Here is a 23,713-nt window from a genome sequence, read left to right on the forward strand (position 1 = left end):
GCATGAAAAAAATAGTTTCATTTTTCAACCAGTTGTTAACTTATCTGCTGCTTTGTAAATTGAACTTGAAATCAAACACAGAGGCTCCTGCAGGGTCTATGACTGAGGTTATAGTACGTGAGAAAAAATGATGATAAAGGAAGTGGAAACATTATATATCTATACAGGAAGTGTTTCAACTCCTAAATGGCAAAGAATTGAGCAGTGAGACTGCATTGGTGCCTATAGTATCCCTTTAAGCATTGGAAGGCAATTAACTACTAGATACAGAACCTCAGTAGTAATACTGCTGTTTAATTATTACAGAGTGCTAAAACTATTCTTACTCTAGAATAGGTGAGATTTTTAAAACAAAGTAAACATTATCTGTTATTTCTCACCATTATGGAATGCACAATACCACAACACATATGAAAAGCTCACATTTCGCTTTTATTCTTTCAGGAGTGAAACTCCCCCAATTCGCACTCTTCCTCCACAACATCCGCAGTCTTCCACATACCTGGGAAATTACTCTTACCCAGAAAATGCTGCTGTGGCTACTCAGCAGCCACATGTTGGACATGGACATCGCTACACTTTGGATGAACAACGCACCTGGCATCAGCAACAAAATCATGCTGCCCCACAGCATCCCACACCTACTGCAACTGCTGAGCAGAGACGCCCTGAGGTGGTACCATCTCCAGCCCCTGCACCTATCCCCCAGCCTCGACCAGTGGATGATGAACCAGTCATACTTCGGAGAGAGGTTTCCATTCCTGCTTCTCAGCCAGAGGCAGCTTCCAAACCTGAGGCTTGCAATGCACGACACAAGGAAGACAGGAAAGAAATTGCTAAGGAAGAACCAGTTACAGAGAGACAAACTGGGAGACCTGAGAGACAAGGCGGTCGCCCAGAGTATCACAAGCCGATACCACGCCGTGAGTCCAAGACTGAAACACGCTGGGGTCCAAGGCCTGGAGGTGGAGGAAACCGAAAACAAGAGGAAACTGCTGCTGTTGGAGGTGGTTCTTCTCAAGCACCTTCCCAACGCCGAGTAGGCCCCATAAAAAGAGCAGTAAAACGAGAGGAGACTGTAGCCACTGAGCGTCACGAAGGTAGAATTACTCAAGCACCACCAGCTGCTTCAGAGCCACAAAAACCTAAGCAAGTTGGCCAGCCTTCCCGGGAAGGAGAACCTGCAGCAGTATCACCCTCGCATAGAAGGAAAGAAACAACCCCGTTGATGACAGCCAGGGGCTCTCCTGCCTTGTCTTCAGCGTCCCGCGGCCGTGGAAGAGGGGAATACTTTGCTAGAGGAAGGGGGTTCCGTGGGGCATATAGTGGACGAGGACGGGGAGGCAGGGGCAGGAGCCGAGAGTTTCGGGGTGGCTACCGTAGGGAGAGCCCCTTTTACAGGGAAGATGGTGATGTTGAGAGCAAATCTATACGTGACCCAGGAGGCCGGGAACGTAATGCTAGTGAAACCCGGAGTGAGGGCTCAGAGTATGAAGAGGTGCCCAAAAGAAGAAGGCAGCGTGGGTCTGAGACTGGTAGTGAGACTGAGCCAGCTGCATCTGAAAAAGAAGTGGGAAAAGTAGGACTGCAACACCATCATCAACAGAATGAAGTTTTGGTATCCAACAATCAGCGCCATCCAGATAAAGGTAGAGATTCTGGCAGAGGTCGTACCTTTACACCTAGGGGAGTGCCATCAAGAAGAGGTAGAGGAGGAGCACCTATGGTGTCTGTAACATGGAATCCTCACCCTAAGCATCAGCCCACACAACCTCAACTTCCTCCTACCCAGCTGCCACCTCAGCCACATAAACCAGAGAGGAAAAATGAAAAGGTGCTGATCAGTGAAGGACCTCCTGTTTCCAACGAGGAACGTCCACCACCACCACCCAGGAGGCGACGTCACCATGGAAGATCTCAACAGCAAGATAAACCTCCCCGATTCCGTAGACTGAAACAGGAGAGAGAGAATGCTGCTCGAGCAGGGAATGGAGGAGGGCAGCAGCCACCGCCAACACAGCAGCAGCTCACGCAGGAGCAGCACCAACGTCCTGCTCAAAATGAGGAGGATCGTATAATTGTTCGCAGAGGGCATAAATCGCCCGAGCCATGTAATGCCAATTCCGATCAGGCTAATGAAGAGTGGGAGACAGCTTCTGAGAGCAGTGACTTCACAGAAAAAAAGGAGAGAGGCGAGGTTCTTCAGAATGGAGGCAGCATTACTAGTTCAACCATTATAGGAGGAGGAAGAGATCAAAGGAAGGATTTATCAAAAAGAAGCTTCTCCAGCCAAAGGCCAGTTATGGAAAGGCAGAACCGCAGACCCATGCATCCAGCCGGGCCAAGAACAGGCCGTGGGGGAGGAGGTGGCGGTAAAAGTGGAGAAAAAAGAAACTGGCCTTCTCCTAGAAATAGAGGGTGAGTTACCATTTGGCAAACCACTGCAGTTTGGTCAGCTATATGTTCTCTTTTAGCAAAGCGTGATTAAAACCAATCATTATCATGTTTTAAGGGGAAGGACAAATGAAGACCGCCCTCCACCTTCAGTTCCTCTGTCACATCCTGCTTCCAGCACTAGCGCTGTGTATCGTGTAGACCGGGTCATCCACAGCAACCCAGTGGGCATACAGCAGGCACTGAATGAACTTGGACAGAGACACAACAAACCTGCCCCTGCAAACAATAACATTGATTCCTCTGGAGGGCGCTGTCAACAACGAGCAGGTTAGAGACAACTTTGTGTTGCTTGGGGCAATGAGCAAACTGATGGACTGAGGGCAATGAGTAAACGGAGTGTGACCGGGGGATTGAGGGCAACTTCGTAAAGGAGTAAAGCAGACTTAGGAACTGAGGACAACTAGCAAGCGGTGTGTGACAGACCTGGTAACTGGGGGGTAATGAGGAAAAGGAATGCGGCAGACCTAGGAACTGAGAACAACGAGCAAACTGAGTGTGACAGATATGTGGTCTCGGGGCAGAGAGGAAAGGGTGTGTGAGCACTAAGGGCAACAAGCATATGTAGTGTGACAGATCTCAGGACATTGGGCAAACTGAGTTAGAGAGACATTTGAACTAGATCTATTAAGCAGGTTGTTCTCTTTCAGACTCTCTCCTTGATACTCGCCATGAATCCGTAAATGAAACATTTGCTGTACCATTACCAAAACGCACAACGCGGCCTCGGAGAAGCAGAGATATAGCACCAGAGGTAAGGTTGCTGTGCAGTCCAAATATGCATATAGTGTAAATGGTGTTACACTGCATTATTGTGCATAATGAGTATATTCGCTTTATTTTTAGTCTTTTGCGCACAGTATTGTAGTGTAATGGTCTTATTACATGTTACTGCTGAGCATTGTTTTCCAACATTGTTCTACAGTTCTACAGTTCTATATCGAATAGGTGCTGTTCTGTGTTATGCTGATGTAACTGTTTCTGTTACGCATAACAGTAGTGTAAATGATACATAAAGGGTTTTCTGCTGTCTGTCCTGTTACATACATGATTTTTCCCCTCTTCTAGAATGTGCACTTTTCTGGAGCACCTGTTAGCAGTAGGCGCTGGCAAGAGTCGGTTACACAGAATCACCACCCAGAAACCCTTGCTCCACGTGTCTGGAGTAGAGATCAGAGCAGTAAGTCTGTCACTGGATGATGGGTGTGGTTAAAGTAATTCTGGATTGTGGCTTATTATGTGATTTACCGTTCCTTACCTAATTGACTTGTTTCTATGAAGTTGTATAAGTGCGTTCTCTGTGATATGTTTAGTACAGTCACCATGAATTATGCAAGGATTTATTTCTTTATCTCTTGTTACAATATCCCTTATCCCTCATTCTAAAGTTTTTCTCCTTTTCTCAGATGATCGAGGCAAATTGGGTCCATCTTACTCCATGGAGCCATGGATGGAGCCTCTGACTGGCTATGAAGATCCTATAAACACAGAGGTAAACAAGGGGGCAGGAGTTTGGGAGCAGGCAACACTGGTTTGTTTTTTTAGTGAAACTGGCATTGTGTGCAATAGTGCATTGCATCCTGACTAGAGCCTTTATTTCCAGACTTTGCCCTACCTGTAGGTATAATTGGTAATACTGCACGTTTTAAAGACGTCTGGCTGTGAATGTGATCACTGAATGTGCCATGTGTAAATGTGGCGAAATCAAAAATCTAAGTCTAATTTTTTTCCTTTTTTCCCCTCTATCTTAAGATGAGTCAATCAGACAGCGGAGTTGATCTCAGCAGTGATTCCCAGCTCTCTTCCAGCAGTTGCAGCCAACGTAGCTCCCCTGATGGTGGGATGAAACCTGAAGGAGGGAAGAGATCTGGACGCCCAGTGTCCACTGGGCAATCACAACAGGGACACCCCCAAGTAAGGCATCTAGTTCTGTCTGTGTCCACCCCACTTCTCACTTTCTATGTCTTTCTGTTCTCCATGTGCACTGTCCTCTTTGTTCATCCTTCCTAGGTGATGGTTCCTCCCCCTGATCCAATTGGAATGGAGCGTGCCCAAAAGCCTATGGCAGAAGGTCCTCTTGGACCAAGTGCTCCCTCTTGCCTTCCATCTGCTCCACACTCCCCCAGTCCTCAGGTGAATAACAATCACATCTCAAATTCGGTCTCCTTTTTGCTTTCAGTGCTACACCTAACCCTGTCTTCCCCCCCTTATTTCCTTTAGCTAGTAATTTATACTCCCTCTTTCTTTTATGAAAGGAGCCCTGCCACCCAGCTGACAGCACGAAGTATGGCAGAGAAAAACAAGGTGGTGCTAGCCAACAGTCATGTATGGTGAGAGGAACATGTTTTATTTCCATTCTGGACTTTCTCCTCCTTGCCTTACTGGCCATTTAGCTTTCTGCTAGTCTTCCCCTTCTTTCTGTCTAATATGGACTCCTGCTTTCTCTCTTCCTGTCACAGCCTGTCATGTACTATCAGAAATTTCCCTTCTCTCCCATCTGTAGCCACTATTTCACTATTCTGATTGTATAACATCATACAATTGTTTTATACTTTTCGTATCTTATATGTCTGCTTTCTCTGTAGTTATCATACTGCTAATTAGTCCTGTCTGCCACAGACTTCCATCCCTTGTTATCAGGCCAAATTATTTTCTGCATCAGTTGCATGGCTTCTGGCTTTGCCAAATTCTCTGCAACAAAACAGAGCCTGTGCCCCTAAATCACTTTTCCTTTTATCCCTCTAAAAGGGCAAGGTTTCCCAATCCATTTGACTCTTTCCTGTCTTTTTCTGTATTCCATCCAATATTAAAGTTTAAGCACCATAACCACTCATCCCAGAGCTTAGCAGTACCCTGAGAGCGCTCGTGTGACGCTCTCTGCAAATGAGCAACGTTCTGCTTAGCTTTGGATGGAAGTCTGTAGTCAAGTTATCAAAGCGTACTAAAATAGGTTGGCAAATTATATTTTACTGCTTTAGCAGACAATAGGGGTTATGATGCTTGGACTATTCCTTTAACCCAGACTGACCTCATGTTTACCAGTATGAGCATCGTATGACTTGGTCCTCTGTCAATAAAGAACATGACTTAAAAGCTGTTGATTTTGTTTGTGGGTTTAGTCTTCCATATATGTCATTGATGCATTGACCAGCACTCTGCACTTCATTATACAGGCCTGATTGGATGTACGAAAGATGAATGCAGTGGTCACATTCTTCATTGTCTTTTCCAGGTGGCCTCCTCTCCTCGCACATGGGATATTCCTCCTCAATTAGCAACAGCTGAGCACCAGATGGACCACCGACAACTGGCTCTCTCACCCAGCCACCCGGAAGGCTCGAGACACCCATTACCAGGTATGGAATTTTATACGGTGTGTATATATATATATATATATGAAATGTTTGGAATCTTCAATGTGTTGTGAAAATCCCAATAAAATCCATTTTAGTCCAGTCAATAACACTACAAAATGGAAATGTCCAAAAGAGATGTAAATATTGTGACGCATTGCATGTACTAATTTACTTCTGGGGACAAAACAGAGAGAAATTGAGAGAGATTTTCTCAGGCGTCCTTCTTGTGCAGAAACCTACAAGGGGAAACTCCACCGCATCTGTTATTCCTCTGTCTCCTGCTGACATGAGACCACGAGTGATTATATAATGAGCAGAGCTCAAAACTTCAAGTCCTATGCCTAATAGCCAGGCCTGAAAGTTACTGACCACTGCCAGCCTAGTCCTGGCACACTACATGCAAGTGGAAATTCTGAACCCTGGAATAAAGAAGCCACGTTGTTTTCATTATTTAATGCTGAGGCGTTTTCTGGACATGGAGCAGGATTAACAACTCTGCGCATATTTATAGGGAGAGCAGCCGAGTGCCTGTTGCCTAAATGTTTGTTAGTGCAGAGGGTATTTTATGCCCAGTAGGTTGGGTTTTCTTTGATTCTGGTTTGGACATGCGCTCAGACTCAATGAGTCTTAGTATTTCTGTTGCAGCATTTTAATTGTTTGTATTTCCATCTTTCAGATGATCGCAGTCAGAGAATCTTTTCCAACCAGTACTACCAGGTATGTGATTATCTAATAAAGAGGGGAGCTTACTCTAAACCTGTGACGGTTTTGTTAATGGACCACTATAGACACCCAGACCACTTCAACTCAATGAAGTGATCTGGGTGCCAGGTCCTCCTAGTTTTAACCCTGCAGCTGAAAACATAGCAGTTTCAGAGAATCTGCTATGTTTACACTGCAGGGTTAATCCAGCCTCCAGTGGCTGTCTCCCTGACAGCTGCTAGAGGCGCTTCCGAGATTTACACTGAGTAAATCGCACTTATTTGACGCTGGACAGCCTCACAGAGTCCAGCGTCCAATAAGATCTCCATCGGACAGCATTGAGTAATGCTTTCCTATGGGCGGGTTTGAATGCGCGCGTGCCTTTGGCCGCACATGCGCATTTGGCTCTACTCGTAGTTGTTTTCGTAGCACTATAGGATCCCTTTAAGTAAATGGGTTATTTATAAGAGGCCTTTCTTTCAGCTGGATCTTCATGTCACCACTACGGGCAATGGGTATAGACCTGGGACACCGTCTCTGCAGCAGTACAGGTATATGAGTTTCACCTTTCACTCTCTCCCCCCACATTTTCCCCCTCCTCTCAATGTTATCTCTATTCTGCCTTTCTTATATCTAATACTTGATTATTTGTTGTTTTTGCGTATTACCCACATATCTCCATAATGTTTATTTTTTATTTTCTCAGATCCCAGCCTCTGTACCTTCACGCAGCTCCGTCCCCAGGCTCGTCACCTGCTCTGCTTCCAGGCTCTGCTGTCCTTTCTGGCATTGCCCTGAAAGGCCAGTATGTGGATTTCAGTGACCTGGCAAAGGTACCTGCAGGGAGCCTTCTGTACCCTGCGCCTGCGTTTCTCTACAGCGGCCATTACTGCCCTGCCCAAGTCAGCACGGAGCAGCAGCAGCCGCTTATGCAGGTGAGACGGGATGAGAAATTAAGGACTTTTGGCTTATTATTATTTTTATATTTATTGCTTGGCGTCTAATTACATGGCTGCTATGTGAGATGCAGACATGGATTTTAGCATTGTTCCATAATAGGTTCATGGCAGTTTATTGTTTGTGTCTAATTATGTGAATTCAATTCTGATTTATATATTCTTTTCTCTTAGGTCAGACAGGATATGACCTCAGCCTCTGATTATTACTCTCCTTCCCTTCATCACACAGGGCAGGGAGGATATCTGCCGCCAGCTGCAACCCAACAGGTACTGCCCCAGGGTGGGCCTTTCCCCTTAGTTAATGTGTGTACATTCTCCATAATGGCTGTTGTGATAAGGATCTGCTACTTGTATTATGATTGGATGCTGTCGGTAGGTGTGAAAAGTAAGACTCCATGCTTACTTCTTTCATAATGTATCTGAGATGGGCCGGGTACTTGCTGTATTCAGTATATCATACTTTGAGATCCAGGAAGTATGCTTAGATTATTGGTCGATTGATCGGTAGATTCTCAAAAATCTGAGGAAAGGTTCTTGTTGCCGTTTTGTTTTGTTTTTTCCCTTAATTTATTTATTATTTCAATGGAAAACAATTTTACTCAAATACAATTTATTAAAATGCAACTAATGCCAGTTGTTTTTTATTAAATTGGATTAATTAAAATGCTATACTCAATCAGGATAATAATTACATACTCTCTAATCCTACCATTGTCAGCCTAAATCCAGTCTTCCAGAGAAATTGTAGTCTGTGCAAGCCCAGCTGGTCAACTTTATATTTAAGAAGTGGACTCTTTCAAATGGTGAAAAATCACTATAACCACGCAATATCTCTCAGCCATCTCCAACGTTCACATGATAGACAAACTGATAGTAATTTTAACACCTTTGTTGTCTGTGTATATAGTGGCATGTATTGGTGTTCGATGCAGTGGAAGAATCACTATCTGTGTGCCATTGATTAGCTACATACCAGCTATATTGGTTCTCCTTTTTGTAATATAGGTTGGACCTGCTGCTTTGAATGGTTTGGCAGGTTATATCCAAACCTATTGGGCTGGTGTGACAGCTTAGGCCTCTCTTTGCTTGATATCATTGAATTGGTATGCGGATGAACATGTTTTTTTGGCATCTGGAAATATTTATACCAATTCAGGCTTGCTTAGCTTAATAAAAAATATTTTTTTTAAAGTATAGCAATCTATTGGCGTGAGGACTAATACCGGAGTGTTAAAAAAAATCAACTGTTGTGCCTGTATCTTTAAAGAATGGCTCTCTGTACCCCTGACCCCCCACTCCTTCCCTATATCGCTGGTAAAAGTAGGGCTGAGTTAAATTAAGCGTGCTGGATATTTGGACATTGGGGAGAAAATGAGTTAACTAGCCCAGTAAGCCTACTCACAGGTTGGCAGCTGGAACCAGGCTGGTCACATGTACAGATAAGCATGTCTGATGTGACTGTGCTGTTTCTTTTTTGATCACTGATATTTCTCTTGACTTTTCTCATGTATTTTTTTCTGTGTTTCAGTGGCATGTTTTTGCCACTAGAAGGCATAATAGAATAACATTTGAGTGAGAGATTCCTAAATTGTGGGGGTTTATTTACGGAATACCACAGTAAATTGAAAGCAAAGGTTTCAGCAAAAAGTGGAAACATTCTGCAGCCTTTTTGGGGTACAGTAAAACATGTTTTTTGCAGTGTGATTGTGTCACCTCTTTGTTGGACCCAATTGTTACTTGCATTAATATTCCCCTGTGCATCATATTCAAACATGCAAAATCTGGTTTTATTGATTTACCTTTATCACGGACAGCAAGAGGTTCACTGATAATATATTCTGTATGTGTTTTAAAAGATAAATATGGGTTTGATTTCCTCGAATCAGTTTTTTAGACCTCCCTGTTTACTTTATTTCTCTCCCTTTCAGGTTCTTCTCTCCATGGTGGACTCCTCCCTTCCAGTCATGGGATTTGGTTCTCTCTCTTCTGCACCACAGCAGCCTCCCCTTGTTCCCATGGGACAAGCAATGCAGCCTCTCCAGCAGGTGTCTGCTACAGACAGATCCCAATCCCACCTGAGAAATGAGGTGAGTCCTTCCATTGTAGCTGCACTAGTAGTAGCTGTCTTATATTAATATATGTGCTCCAGCCGTGGTATCAGTATCCATTATTTTAGTTTTGTTTAACTCCGTATAAGCCAAATCTGACAGTTTATTATTATTTATATATTTTGCAGCGCTGTACAATAGGTGTATTAAGAAACATGTATTGTATTTGCAACAAGACAAGTTGGATGCACAGGAACAGAGGGGGCTCAGATCCCTGCTCAAACGAGCTTACATTCTACGTTGTAAAATGTATGTTCATATTTGCAAGAACAATGTAAAGATTGTATATTAAATGCTCTAAAGTGCCACTGTGTCTTAAAAAATAAGAAAATTACACATTAATGTGCATTTGAATGCAAATCATGATACAGATGACACCGATAAGGAGGGGGAAGGAAGCGGATCTGTTTCATAATTATATGTCGCAGTTTCAGACACAGTCGCCTGATATAAAGCAGCCAGAGGATCACAGGAGGGCTGTGGGAGGAGCCGGACCTTGTATCCAATCATCAGGAGGAAGGTAATGGCAACCAATGGGGGCAGCAGGTTGTTCCCTTCTGAGCCTTGGTTGTGATTGGAGTATAGGTGTTAGAGTACCTGTACACGTCTGTTCTCTCTGCACGGACAGGCACAGGACCCCTAAAACCAAACACTGTAACGCAGGACGTCATACAATGATAAATGCATGCCGCATAACTCTATAAAACAAGATCCTACTCTTCTGTATAAATCTTTGTAGAGACTGTAAAACTTAGATCCCGTAATAACACCTTTTCTAAACTCTGTATTTTGGTAACACAGTTATCTGCTTTGTCATGCCAGAACAGCTGATTTGATTTGGTTGATGCTGATATTTTAATGATTCTTTTTCACTAATGCTAAAGTGTTTTGTTTTTTCCATTTCAATAAGGTCGAAATCTTCAAATTCAAACTATGGAATTGTCCGAAATCAACGTTTTGATGTGTATCAGCAGGTGGGTTTGATTTCCAAGGTTTGTGATTACATGTAATTAAGGCTGGAAGTTCCAATATGTTTTTTGTTTTTTTTCATGTTGATGGAGAGCACCGCTGCACTTTGTAAAATGTATACGCTGAAGGAAAGATGACCATTACAGTCACCCTGACTATTTCATCTCAATTAAGTGGTCGTGGTGTTGTGGTCCTGTCCTTTAGCTCTGCAATGTAAAACCTTTTTGTTTTGTTTTTTTTGAAACCGCAATGATTACATTGCGGGGTTAAATCCACCGCTAGTGGCGGTTTTCCTGAAACTTGATCCTAGAGAATGCTGCTAAATGGCACCATTTGATTGGAGGTGTGCTGCACACGCATTCTCCAATCCAATGCTTCTCTGTGAGAAGCACTGGATGAAACCATATCACAGGTAATGTCAGCTTGCATGTTGACAGTGGCAGTTCTGGGGGCTGCAGCTTTGGAGTCTCAGCACGGGAAAAAGAGTTATCTTTATTTAAATTACATTTTACAAAGCAAAGTGTGGTAGACAGTGATCACATTGCTATTTTTGGGACCATAGGTTCTCTTTAGTCAAGGTGATCATAAGTGAGCTGCCAGGATAGTAAATTTATTAGTCTCTGACTTTCCTACAAACTAAGTACTTCCGTCAACATGAAGTGAATGCATAAAGGGAAACATGGCATGTCTGTCAACTCTACTTGCACAAAGTCAAAGCAAAAATTAAGCAGAATTGTTAGACCTGTTGACTTTACAAAAAAATTGATTCCTACAGCTGTCTTGTGCGGGAATGGACAGCAGTGACGTACCCAGCTCTCTCCTACAAATCCAATAATGTTTTGGAAGGTTGGCTTAGCGTCATGTTACTCATAGACCCCTAATGCTCACCCCTGGCCTACTGCTAAAATATTGTTTGGGGCAATAATTGCATTTTATGCTAATTGGGATTATTATACTTTTACTGATTGAGAAAGACGTTAATCCCCTCGTCAATAAATGTTACCCTTGATTAGAATACTGGGCTGCAAATAGGATTTTCATGCTACCAACTTATTCAGTTACTGTATGGAACTGTTTTGTGCTGCATAATACTCAGGTCTCAAACTTCCACTAGCCATTGGTTGAAAGTTACCCCTGGTGAGTATGCTATAGCTTGCAGGAGAGATTAACTTTTATGGCCTGACTAATATCAAATAGTAATCCTTTAATAATGATCTGCTTCCTCTAATTTCCCAGGCTCTACCTCCCGAAGCCTCACGCTGGACACTGAGATCTTGGGACAGACCACCAACTCGGGATGCTGAACCCCATAATGCCAGAGACGCTCACAGCAGTTCCACCCCTGCCCCTCGAGACCCCTGATTTACCCTGCCACTTGATCCTTTAAAGTAGCCCGGCAAAATCAGACGTAATATTTTTTTCTCTTGGCAGAATTAATGGGAATCATTTGTGATGGGGAAATAGAAACTAGGGGGGGAGGGAAAGGGGTCTCCTGTCTGGTCGAACTGGCTTGAAATATTGTAATTCCCCATGATATATTAAAGTCCAGACTCTCACTACTATATTTTCCTCCTCCCCTCTTTCAATACTCCTCTGCAACTTCATTTTTTTTTTCCTGCCCATTTTTTTTTTTCTGACAAATAAAGAATATTTTCTCCCATACATTCTGTTTATTTAAATGCAAACTAAAAGAAAGTATTACATTGATCTCGCTAGTTCTTAACACACATATATATCTATATATCTATACATATCTGTCTGTATACACAGACTGCAGAAATGTGAACAGATTATAAAAAGCTATATAGATATATGTATATACATAGGTATATCATTAACCATGTCAATCATGATTTCAATATAAATATATCATTAAAGAGCATTTAACTTATATTGGAAACAAAATCTTCCACTTTTTTTATTTTACGTGCGTCATTTGTTTTTCTTAACCTTTCCTTCTAAATTAGGAGAAAATGTTGTTATGCAAGTGTTTCCCTGGCATGGTGCCATTATATGGATTGATATTTTGGGCATGCAACTCTGTAAGCTCACGCTATGGAGTCCGCGAGCATTCACTTACCTTATTTCCTTGTTGCGCTACCCTGCCCATGGTTGGCCCCTGCAGAGCAGATGTTTTCAGTTGCAGGGTTAAAATGGGGGGCACATTGCACCCCAATCACTTCACTGAGATGAAGTGGTCTGAGCGCCTCTAGCGTCCCTCAGAGCTGGAGAATGCTTTCTTGTTTAGAATGAACTTGATTTTAATTGAACTTGCACTTTTTTGTTTATGGTGCCATGGCACTACCCCAGTGTAATATTTTAAACCTCTTTAGAATGGTTTGACAACTTACCTGGGTCCCCCAAATGCTTGCACTGCATGGGATGCAGAATAACTGTCCAGGAGGCCTGGTTGATACAGGATCATGCTCATTGGCTGAGAGACTTCAGCTGACACGTTAGGCCAATAAGTAGAGCAGGAGAATCCTTGAAGCAGGGTATTCAGCTCTAGGTGCCCAGCTGGACCCACATAAGTTGCCAAATATTTTAAAATGGTATGACAAATCATACTAGGATAGTATCATGGTACCATAACCACTACGGCTTCTATTGGCTGTGGTGCTTGGAGTGTAATACCCGAGAGTATTGAACACATAATTTTAGTTATGTATTTTAGGAGCCTACTAGAATCCACTGAAATCATTTTCAGCTTGTGACTGAGCAGTTTTTGGCATTTTAGGCGAGATGCCCAGATTTAAGCCAACATGAGCCGCCTCATTTCATGGGTTTTACTAGAATTCTCAGTTTACAATATAGGCCTAGCCATTGGTTTCTAGAGGCTTGTGGGTATTAACCCCTTAAGGACACATGACACGTGTGACATGTCATGATTCCCTTTTATTCCAGAAGTTTGGTCCTTAAGGGGTTAAAGGATCCACAGTGAATAATCAAGAAGAGCACTGGAAGTATTACAATTCGTATTTGATATCCCCTGCAATTAGCAAACTCTAAATAATGGATCACCGCATTCAGGCCGGCACTAGAGCCACAGATCTGCTATCAATGACTTGCAGCCATTACCTAACTGATGATCCCTTTTAACCCTTTAAGCGTGGAGATTTATCACTTCTAAATTTTTCTTGTTTTACATCACACAGTAGTGGTCCAAGGAATTTAACTGTAAGAAACTGCCTGCAGTTTGGTTAGAATACCTTTCACGGTTTAATTAGTCTCATGATTTGCAGCAGAGCAGCACTCACCTAAAGAAGCATGAACAGAAAGGTATCAATGTCTGACCTGTACACAGGGTGATTACCATGGAAACCAGCAGAATCAGTGGGCTCATTCAATTGGCAATTAGTGTGTCCAACTGGCCCCACTTTTCACATCAAAATTAGTTGGGATTAGTAAAACTACAGATTTCTATTGGTTTATTTTGTTGCTTTATCAATGTTTTCTTGTTTAACCCCTTAGTGACCAGACCGCTTTTCAATTTTCTTACCGTTAAGGACAAGAGCTGTTTTTACATTTCTGCGGTGTTTGTGTTTAGCTGTAATTTTCCTCTTACTCTTTTACCGTACCCACACATATTATTTACCATTTTCTTCGCTATTAAATGGTCTTTCTAAAGATACCATTATTTTCATCATATCATAATTTACTATAAAAAATTATAAAATCTGATGAAAAAATTAAAGAAACACACTTTTTCGAACTTTGACCCCCAAAATCTATTACGCATCTACAAATGCCAAAAACCATCCATGCTAAACAGTTTCTAAATTTTGTCCTGAGTTTAGAAATACCCAATGTTAACATGTTCTTAGCTTTTTTTTATTTTTTTTGGAAAGTTATAGGGCCATAAGTACAAGTAGCACTTTGCTATTTCCAAACCATTTTCTTTTCAAAATTAACAAAAGTTACATTGTAACACTGATATCTCTCTGGAATCCCTGAATAACCCTTCACATGTATATATTTTTTTAAAAGACGACAACCTAAGGTATTAAACTTGGTGTATTTTGACTCTTTTCATGCAACCATTTAACCACCAATAACAACAAGCAAGGTGATAGACCGCGCCCCAAAAAGCAATAAGATATAGCAGAAATATATAACATAAAAAATATAATTACATCAGTAAGTTCAATCTACATATGCTGAAGTAGGATGGTTTCTGTAACCTTGAAGGAAACCAAGGAGAAGTTGGTAGAGGTGTGCCGAAACCAACCTAAGAGTAGGCCTGTAATAAAAGAGGGCCCACAAAGGTGAATTGTTAATATAGGTGGGTGGGGATAAACAGCTTGCACGACAAAGGTAAGTAGGGGGGGTAGGGTTTAAATAGGATCATTACTCCTCCCACAAATTCAGGCCAAATTGCCTTACATCTTGTGCTCGGAATTTCTAATACGTAATGGAATGTAGAAGGAGAAGCAAAGTTGGTAGAGGTGTGCCGAAACCAAGGTACGAGTAAGCCTGTAATAAAAGAGGATTCAAAGAAAACATACTTTATTGCAAGTTTATACAGTGTGGGTACTGAAAGCTTGTAAGGAGCTTTTACTCTGATTGAGGTATATATGTAATTGAGCTGAGGATTACCTGTGGCACCATCACTTAGTGATGTAGACTGGGGTGTAAGAACTTGAAGCTGCTGATGCAGCGCTTTTGTGAAAAAGAGAGACCAGCGAAGGAAGCCATGATGTAGCTCACATTAATAGAAGGTTTAGACGTGAAGTAATGGATTAGGACTGATAGTGTGTGGTTGACCTTGGAGACGTAAAAGCGGAGTGACAGCGTAGGAGATATAAGTAAGATGCTTGACTTGTAGGATTAGAGAAAGAGGCAAAAATTAACAGTTTAACTGCAAAAAGTCTTGAATAAAGCAAACTCTACTTGTGACATGGTACAATATACAAAACCCTGGCGTGAGTGATAGAGTAGTCGTGAAACTGCGTGAAGCGTGCGTACCTGTATGAGGTGTAATTGTGTGCTTAGTCCAAAATAAGCTCATGGAATGGTGGTATCCTGGATGGTAGGGAGTGCCTGAAAGAAGACCTTAAATGGAGCATGGCTGTGTTGTGGACACCAGAAGTGTAAAAGCAGACTAGAACTGAGAGGTTGCTGCCAGCCTACTCAACCTGTGAATCAGCCACAAAATGGTTAGCGAGGATGACCGCCCTTGTTAATGATGTCGCAGGCTGCGGAGTTGTCAGAGCAGCATTTAACTGCCTTGCCAGTCCAAAGATGACCCCATGTGAGGGTGGCCACTATGATGCGGTAGATCTCTGACAAAGTAGAAGTCTCTCTAAAGGCCGGCAAGGCATCCGTCACAGTGGGTGCTGAAAATTACTGCGAACCCTGTATGTGCTGCTGCGTCTGTATGAATTGAAAGTGAGTGTTCTGAAAGTGGGGGAATGAACGAAGAGAACCCAATCCATGGCCAAAAGCTGCTCCAAGTGTGTAAAACTGGCGTGCTGGGTATTTCATCCAACAGAAGACCGAATATTGGGATGGATTCTTGTGACATTCTGAAAAAGGAATAATGATTTGTATAAGTAATGTGCATGAGACCTTCGGAGAACTGGCCTGCTAGCAAATGCCGTGGCGAAGAATTTACCTAGAACCAAGTGACAGGTGAGGCCCTGCTTGTGCTAAGTGGCGGAGAGAGGCTCTACCTATGATTTGGGCTGAGGAAATTTTGTGGCTACTTGGCAGGGTGATGGCCTCTCGGTGACCGTAAGAGATTCAAAACGTGTGGCCGTGACTTGGGAAGCCCTAAAGAAGGGCGAGCGAGGTAGCTAACTATGATTTGGTTGTGGGGCTGAACCTCCATGTATGAGGTGGGGGTGTAGACCTCGCGGGACCGTAGTATTTCTTGGGATTAGAGATGTCCTGAATAGTTCCTGGCGAACATAGCTTGTTCGCGTTCACCACGGCGGGCGAACATATGCGATGTTCGGTCCGCCCCCTATTCGTCATCATTGAGTAAACTTTGACCCTGTACCTCACAGTCAGCAGACACATTCCAGCCAATCAGCAGCAGACCCTCCCTCCCAGACCCTCCCACCTCCTGGACAGCATCCATTTTACATTCATTCAGAAGCTGCATTCTTTTTTTTTTTTTTTTTAGACAGAAGTGTGTTATATTTGAGCATGCTAGGCTGAACGTGCGTATATCATGGCTAGTTGCACTGAGGGTATGAGTATATAGCAGTACATTGTTGTGAAAGATGGCTGTCATGTTTAGGGTGTTGCTTGCACGTTATCAACTGTGTATTTATATCAGCAGCTCCACCACTAGTTATAAATGTGAGTAGCCCCATGAGATGAGACTAGTGAATAACATAATGCATGTAAGGAACTACGACAATAAACTCTTTAGAAGGTGAAATAATGACATGTTTAACCCCTTAAGGACCAAACTTCTGGAATAAAAGGGAATCATGACATGTCACACATGTCATGTGTCCTTAAGGGGTTAAACGCTTGCTACTTTACAATTAGTTAATGTGCAGAGAGCAGTTCATGTGATCAAAGGCATGGTGTGGAGGATCGGCTATAGTGGGACATGCTTGGCAGGCTTCTGTTTACTGCTTGTGCTCATCCCATCCCTTCTGGGCGCCAGGTGCAGACCCTGGGAGTCCCTGATACCTGGAATAACAAAGGCAAGTCTCCGGCTGAGTACCGGGTTCGCGGCTTGAGGTGGTGGAAGCTTGTTTTGTCGGGTGGTCGGATCTGTCCCGGTGGTGCTTCACGCCCGGTGCGGGATTGTGGTGGCTTAAGGTGGAGGCGAGTGCTTGACGTGGGGCAGGCTCTGCATTTGTTTGTTCCTCCGGTCCCGTCTTCGACGCCTTTTGCGTTGGTGGATTTTAATGGGGACTGCTTCGCTTAGCTGTGGTGGAGCTTGTTGGGGCTTCCTGCTTGTTATTTGCTTCCAAAATTGATTAAAGAGTCTGTCCAGTTTAGACTCAATATCCTGCCATGCTTTGCTGGTACCAGGAGGACACGTGGCTGCCGCCATATTGGGAGAGTCGCAGATGAGTATGTCAGCCTGGGCGGCTGTGCTCTGTGCGTCCATTAGCTCCAGACTGCCTCTCAGGGGTGGACCGGGATAACCCCCACCGGTCCGAGGGGGGGGGGGGGGTAACGGAGCTCCTGCCGGGAAGTGGCTGCTCCTGGGCATCCCAGGATCGGGAGATTGGCCGCCTCTCCCGCCGTTGAGCACCAGGCCACACTTGCCACGCGGAGGTAAGTAAGACTCTGTCGAGTTGCTGACCGCTATTAAGCATGTCGGGTCGGTCAGGTAGGAGCAACATTGCTGGGTCATCCCCTTCTGGGGTGAAATTCGCTTGTTGATAGCTGCTTAATGTGAGATATTGAGGGAGATCACACGAAGTGCGACTTTCCTCCATGACAGCTAGGCCCCGCCCCCCGGATGCTGCATTCTTAGTGAGAAGAGGGACACTGTAGCTGCTGCTGATTTAATAGGGAAATCGATAGCTAGGCTAGTGTATTCAGTGTCCACTACAGTCCTGAAGGACTCATCTGATCTCTGCTGTAAGGACAGCACCCCAAAAAGCCCTTTTTAGGGCTAGAACATCAGTCTGCTTTTTTTTTTCCTGTGTAATCTAATTGCAGTTGCCTGCCAGCATGTGTGTCAGGCTCACAGCGTATACTTGCCCAGTGCCACCACTCATATCTGGTGTCACAATAGCTTGCATTTAACAAAAACAAAACAAAACTTTTTCGACTGTAATATAATAGCAGTCAGTTTCCTTCACACGTGTGCGTTTCAGGGCCTGCCAGGGCACAGTGTCACACCAGTGCAACTCATATCTGGTGTAACTGTAGTGTACATTTAAAAAAAAAAAATACAATTTTGACTGTAATAGATTGAATAGCAGTTAGTTGTCTGCAAGTGTGTGTGTCAGGCCTACAGCGTCTACTCTGCCAGTGCACAGTGCCACTCATATCTGTTGTCACAGTAGCTTGCACGCATAGTACCACTAATCGAAAAAAAGATGACAGGCAGAGGCAGGCCACCCCGCAGGGGCCATCGTGGTCGTGGTGCTGTGATTCCCTTTGGCCCTAGAATAATGCCCAGTGTTCAGAGGCCACGTACCCTGAACTCGAAAAGTTCTGAGGACATATTTGACTGGCTAACACAGGACACCCGATCTTCTACAGCTTCCGCTCGGAACCTTGACGCACCATCCTCCTCCAGCTTAGCTTCGGGCACCTCTCAAGTTACCACTCGCCCGCCTGCCGCCACTACCAACACTAGCACCACAGCCGCTTCACTTTATCTGTCAGAGGAGTTATTTTCACATCAGTTGGAAGAAATGAGTGATGCGCAACCATTATTGCCAGAGGATGTAGATAACAGGGATATGTCTCAGTCAGGCAGCATTACACACATGGACGTACGGTGTGATGATGATGTTGTACCTGCTGCTGCTTCCTTTGCTGAGTTGTCAAATACAAGTGAAGCGGTTGATGATGACAATGCGTCCATGGATGTCACGTGGGTGCCCGCTAGAAGAGAAGAACAGGGGGAAAGTTCAGATGGGGAGACAGAGAGGAGGAGGAGACGAGTTGGAAGCAGGGGGAGGTCGTCGCAAGGAGCTAGTGGCACGCTCAGACAGCATGCATCTGCACCCGGGGTCAGCCAGACAGCACGCCAATCAACGCATGCTGTTGCCACCACCAGAATGCCGTCATTGCAGAGCTCAGCAGTGTGGCATTTTTTTGTGTGTGTCTGCCTCTGACAACAGCGATGCCATTTGCATTCTGTGCCAAAAGAAACTGAGTCGTGGGAAGTCCAAACACCCACCTAGGTACAACTGCTTTGCGAAGGCACATGATCACACATCACAAACACTTATGGGATCAACACATGAGTACAAGCAGCACACAAACTCAAAGCCGCCATCCTCCTCCTGGTCCAGCATCTTCAGCCATGTCAACGACTGCTGTCCTCCTTGCCCCCGCTCAACCATCCGCCACTCCGTCTCTCGCCTTGAGCAGTTCCTGCTCATCTGCCCACAGTCAGGTGTCTGTCAAGGACATGTTTGAATGTAAGAAGCCAATGTCACAAAGTCACCCCCTTGCCCGGCATCTGACAGCTGGCTTGTCTGAACTCTTAGCCCAGCTTTTACCAAACAAGCTGGTGGAGTCTTCGGCGTTCCAAAAATTTGTAGCTATTGGGACACCGCAGTGGAAGGTACCCAGACGAAATTTCTTTTCAGAACCTGTACTCGAGGAGGTACTTATACATTTATTTTAATTAGCTCCTGTCTAACTAGGGATAGGGAGGAGCTACCCATCATTGTGCTGCCATGGCATATGACCAGGAAAAGAAAATTACAATAAGTATGGACACATTTTCCCTTATAATCTAATAAATTATTTTTTTTATAATTTATATACCCCAATCTTTTCTTATTCGGTTTTTCTATTTTACCCTTTTTTTCTCTACTTTTAGGATTATTTTCTCCACTTGATTGCTTCTTTAATAAGCCTTTATTTTATGTGGTATATTTGTTATTAAAATCTTCATGCTTATTCACATACTGTTAAATTTTTTTTTATATATATATAAATATGGTGTTACAATTTATATAGGACTTCTGTTTTCTGTATTTTACTTCCTTTTTGGTCATAATTCTCATATATGGAGTTTGTGGGACCATGGACTTCTGCACTTGAAAACGGTCCTATATGAACTACATCTACCATGAACCTTTGTACTCACGGAGAGAGGGAAAAAAAATGGCTTATTTTTTAAAAATAAACTATTTATTTCTAAAGGTATATTTTCATTTTATTACAATTTATTTTATCATATTCCTGTCATCTCCTGGTGTATCCTGCATATCCTAGGTGGGGATAATACCACCAATGCTCTTCATACCAGACCAGGCCATTGCTCTGCATATTGTAAGTAGGATACCGCTTTTTTTGTTTGTTTGTTTTATCCTTTACTTTGTGTAAATACATACTATACCAGAAGACCTTTTCTATTGTGTTTTCTCATATATACACTGGACGGAAAGAACTACCAAAAATAGCTTCTAAGCTCCATAGACAGGGATTGTACCGTCCAGGCGCATTACAGCAGAGCTCTTAGCAGCTCTATCTATTGTGAGTTTGCACATTATTTCTACCTCAAATAGATTAAATAACTGTTACATATTGCACTATTTTTTGTCCATTTCTGTTTCCTTCAAGGTGACAGAAACCATCCTACCTCAGCGTATGTAGATTGAACCAACTGATGTAATTATATTTTTTGTTATATATTTCTGCTGTATCTTATTGCTTTTTGAGGCTCAGTCTATCACCTTACTTGTTATTTGTTTTATCAGTGTGATTTAGGAAATTCTCACAGATTTACTGCTGCCCACCTACCTTGTTTGTAGTGAGCGCTTACGCCTATCTCTGTTTAACCACCAATCTATGCCAAATAAAAAAAATATAATAATTAAAGAATACATACACTGAGAACTCTAAGGGTTCCTGCCAAAGAACACCCCAATAAGTGTTCAGCAACATCTCCCGGGTACAGTGATACCACCCTTGTATAGGCGTGTCGGGTTCTCTGGGGGCTAAAATACCTTATTTGGAGGCTGCACATTCAAGTTTTCCAACTTGGAATTTTCACAGCTGGTCCCAGCAGTGAGGGGGGATATTGCAGGATGCCTCGACATCAAGGCATTGCTGCAATACCGTTAGAGCGGCTGTAAGGACCATTTTTTGTCGGATGTACCCGATACGTCCAAGGTCGGAATGGGATTAATGGGACACTGCACATCAACAAAACAAGTAGAGTTTCTCTTAATAGAAATCATTATTTCATGATTAATCTTTTATCCCATTGTACAGTGCTACGGAATTTGCTGGTGCTATATTAATAAAATAATATGGGTTTGACAAAAACAAAAGTAATACTTTGTAGCATTCTGCGTCTCAGTGCTGCCTTCCCTGTGCCATCTTCTAATTCTAAAATTCTTCCTCATTTATGCCAATTGTACCTGCATACAGCCTTCTGTCCCTCCCTTTTTACCTACAGTAACTAATAAAACAGTTGTACGTGCCATCAAGAAGCAAAGTGTTGTTCTAGATCAGGTAACACCAATTATTATTATTATTGCAATTTATATAGCGCCAACAGATTCCATAGCGCTTTACAATATTATGAGAGGGGATTTAACTATAAATAGGACAATTACAAATAAACTTACAGGAACAATAGGTTGAAGAGGACCCTGCTCGATCGAGCTTACATTCTATAGGAGGTGGGGTGTAAAACACATTAGGACAGGAATTTGCAATCAAATAAGGTGGACTGCCCTTTAGGAGAGGGCAAGAGACAGGTATGTGAGGTAAGGGTTAGTCTTGGAGGCCATAAGCTTTCCTAAAGAGATGGGTTTTAAGGCACTTCTTAAAAGATGCAAGACTAGGGGAGAGTCTGATGGCGGTAGGCAGGCTATTCCATAGGAAGGGAGCCGCCCGCGAGAAGTCCTGCAAGCGCGAGTTGGCCGTACGAGTGCGGACAACGGACAGGAGGTGGTCACGGGCAGAGCGGAGAGACCGAGAAAGGACATACCTATGGATCTGTGAGGAGATATAAGAGGGGCTAGAGTTGTTCAGTGCTTTATAGGTGTGAGTTAGTACCTTAAATTGAATAGCATACAGGAAGCCAATGTAAGGACTGGCAGAGGGGTGAGGTGTGAGAGAAACGACTAGAGAGGAAAATCAGTCTAGCAGCAGCGTTCATTACGGACTGTAGGGGTGCAGTACGGCTTTTGGGAAGACCAATCAGGAGAGGGTTACAGTAATCCATGCGGGAAATTACTAGAGCATGGACAAGCTCCTTGGTAGTATCTGGCGCAAGAAAGGGGCGGATGTAGGCTATGTTTTTAAGATGGAATCTACAGGATTTGGCAACATGCTGGATGTGAGGCTCAAAGGTGAGACCAGAGTCAAGTATGACGCCAAGACAGCGCGCTTGCAAGGATGGACTGATGTTGGTACCACAAACTTGAAGGGAGAGCGAAAGAGGAGGATCAGTATTAGGAGGAGGAAAGACAAGGAGCTCAGTTTTTGAGAGATTGAGTTTCAGAAAGCGGGAGGACATCCAGTCAGAGATGGAAGAAAGGCAAGCAGTGACACGTTGCAGGACGGCAGGGGAGAGGTCCGAGGAGGAGAGATATAGCTGGGTGTCATCAGCGTACAGGTGGTAGTGGAATCCAAAAGAGGTAATAAGTTTGCCAAGAGAGGCAGTATAAAGAGAAAATAGAAGGGGACCAAGGACGGAGCCTTGGGGGACTCCAACCGAGACAGGGAGAGGGGAGGAGGTATCATTAGAAAAGGAGACACTGAATGAGCGTTGGGAGAGATAAGAGGAAAACCACGAGAGGACAGAGTCACAGAGACCAAGCGATTGAAGAGTTTGAAGAAGGAGAGCATGATCAACTGTGTCAAGGGCTGCTGAGAGGTCAAGAAGAATTAGTATGGAGTAGTGGCCTTTGGATTTAGCTGCGATTAGGTCGTTAGTGACTTTGATAAGGGCAGTCTCTGTAGAGTGGAGAGGGCGGAAGCCAGATTGAAGGGGGTCAAGGAGAGAGTTGGAATTGAGGAAATGAGACACACGGGTAAAGACAAGTCTTTCCAGAAGCTTTGAGGAAAAAGGGAGCAGGGATATGGGACGGTAGTTAGAGAGGGTGGATGGGTCGAGGGATGTTTTTTTTAGTATAGGTACTACACTGGCATGTTTAGGGTCAGCAGGGACAATGCCAGAAGAGAGCGAGCAGTTGAAGATGTGTGTTAGAGAAGGCACGAGACAAGTGGAGAGAGATCTGATACGGTGGGATGGGACAGGATCGAGCGGGCAAGTGGTGGGGCGAGAGGAGCAAAGAAGAGCAGCCACCTCTTGGTCAGTAGCTGGGGAGAATGTCTGAAGGGTAGGAAATGCATGATCTAAGTGTGATTAAGAAACAGAAAGGCAAGGAGGGGAGAATTCTTTCCTTAGCTGTTCAATCTTGTCAGTGAAGTAACATGCAAAGTTATCAGCAGTAAGGTTAGTTTTGGGGGTGGCCACAGCAGGGCGAAGAAGAGAATTAAAGGTGTCAAAGAGACGCCTGGGGTTGCGGGAACATGAACTAAT

The 23,713-nt window shown here is 43.7% G+C and overlaps 1 protein-coding gene across 1 annotated transcript in view; it reads left to right on the top strand.

The window, feature by feature from the left end:
• PRRC2A (proline rich coiled-coil 2A) overlaps positions 1-12,210 on the top strand; it is a 54,573-nt gene extending 42,363 nt beyond the window's left edge. The window contains exons 16-32 of the mRNA XM_063431440.1: positions 445-2,418; positions 2,513-2,724; positions 3,105-3,208; positions 3,523-3,634; positions 3,861-3,946; positions 4,207-4,368; positions 4,465-4,587; positions 4,710-4,784; positions 5,687-5,810; positions 6,487-6,527; positions 6,996-7,063; positions 7,219-7,447; positions 7,643-7,738; positions 9,400-9,558; positions 10,008-10,099; positions 10,490-10,553; positions 11,785-12,210. Of these exons, the coding sequence (XP_063287510.1) occupies positions 445-2,418; positions 2,513-2,724; positions 3,105-3,208; positions 3,523-3,634; positions 3,861-3,946; positions 4,207-4,368; positions 4,465-4,587; positions 4,710-4,784; positions 5,687-5,810; positions 6,487-6,527; positions 6,996-7,063; positions 7,219-7,447; positions 7,643-7,738; positions 9,400-9,558; positions 10,008-10,099; positions 10,490-10,553; positions 11,785-11,910 (3,847 nt within the window). The 3' untranslated portion in view covers positions 11,911-12,210. The remainder of the gene's footprint in view (positions 1-444; positions 2,419-2,512; positions 2,725-3,104; positions 3,209-3,522; positions 3,635-3,860; positions 3,947-4,206; positions 4,369-4,464; positions 4,588-4,709; positions 4,785-5,686; positions 5,811-6,486; positions 6,528-6,995; positions 7,064-7,218; positions 7,448-7,642; positions 7,739-9,399; positions 9,559-10,007; positions 10,100-10,489; positions 10,554-11,784) is intronic.
• Positions 12,211-23,713: the final 11,503 nt, after the last annotated feature.

This window comes from Pelobates fuscus, chromosome 9 (assembly GCF_036172605.1).
Source record: "Pelobates fuscus isolate aPelFus1 chromosome 9, aPelFus1.pri, whole genome shotgun sequence".
In the NCBI taxonomy this organism is placed as follows: Eukaryota; Metazoa; Chordata; class Amphibia; order Anura; family Pelobatidae; genus Pelobates; species Pelobates fuscus.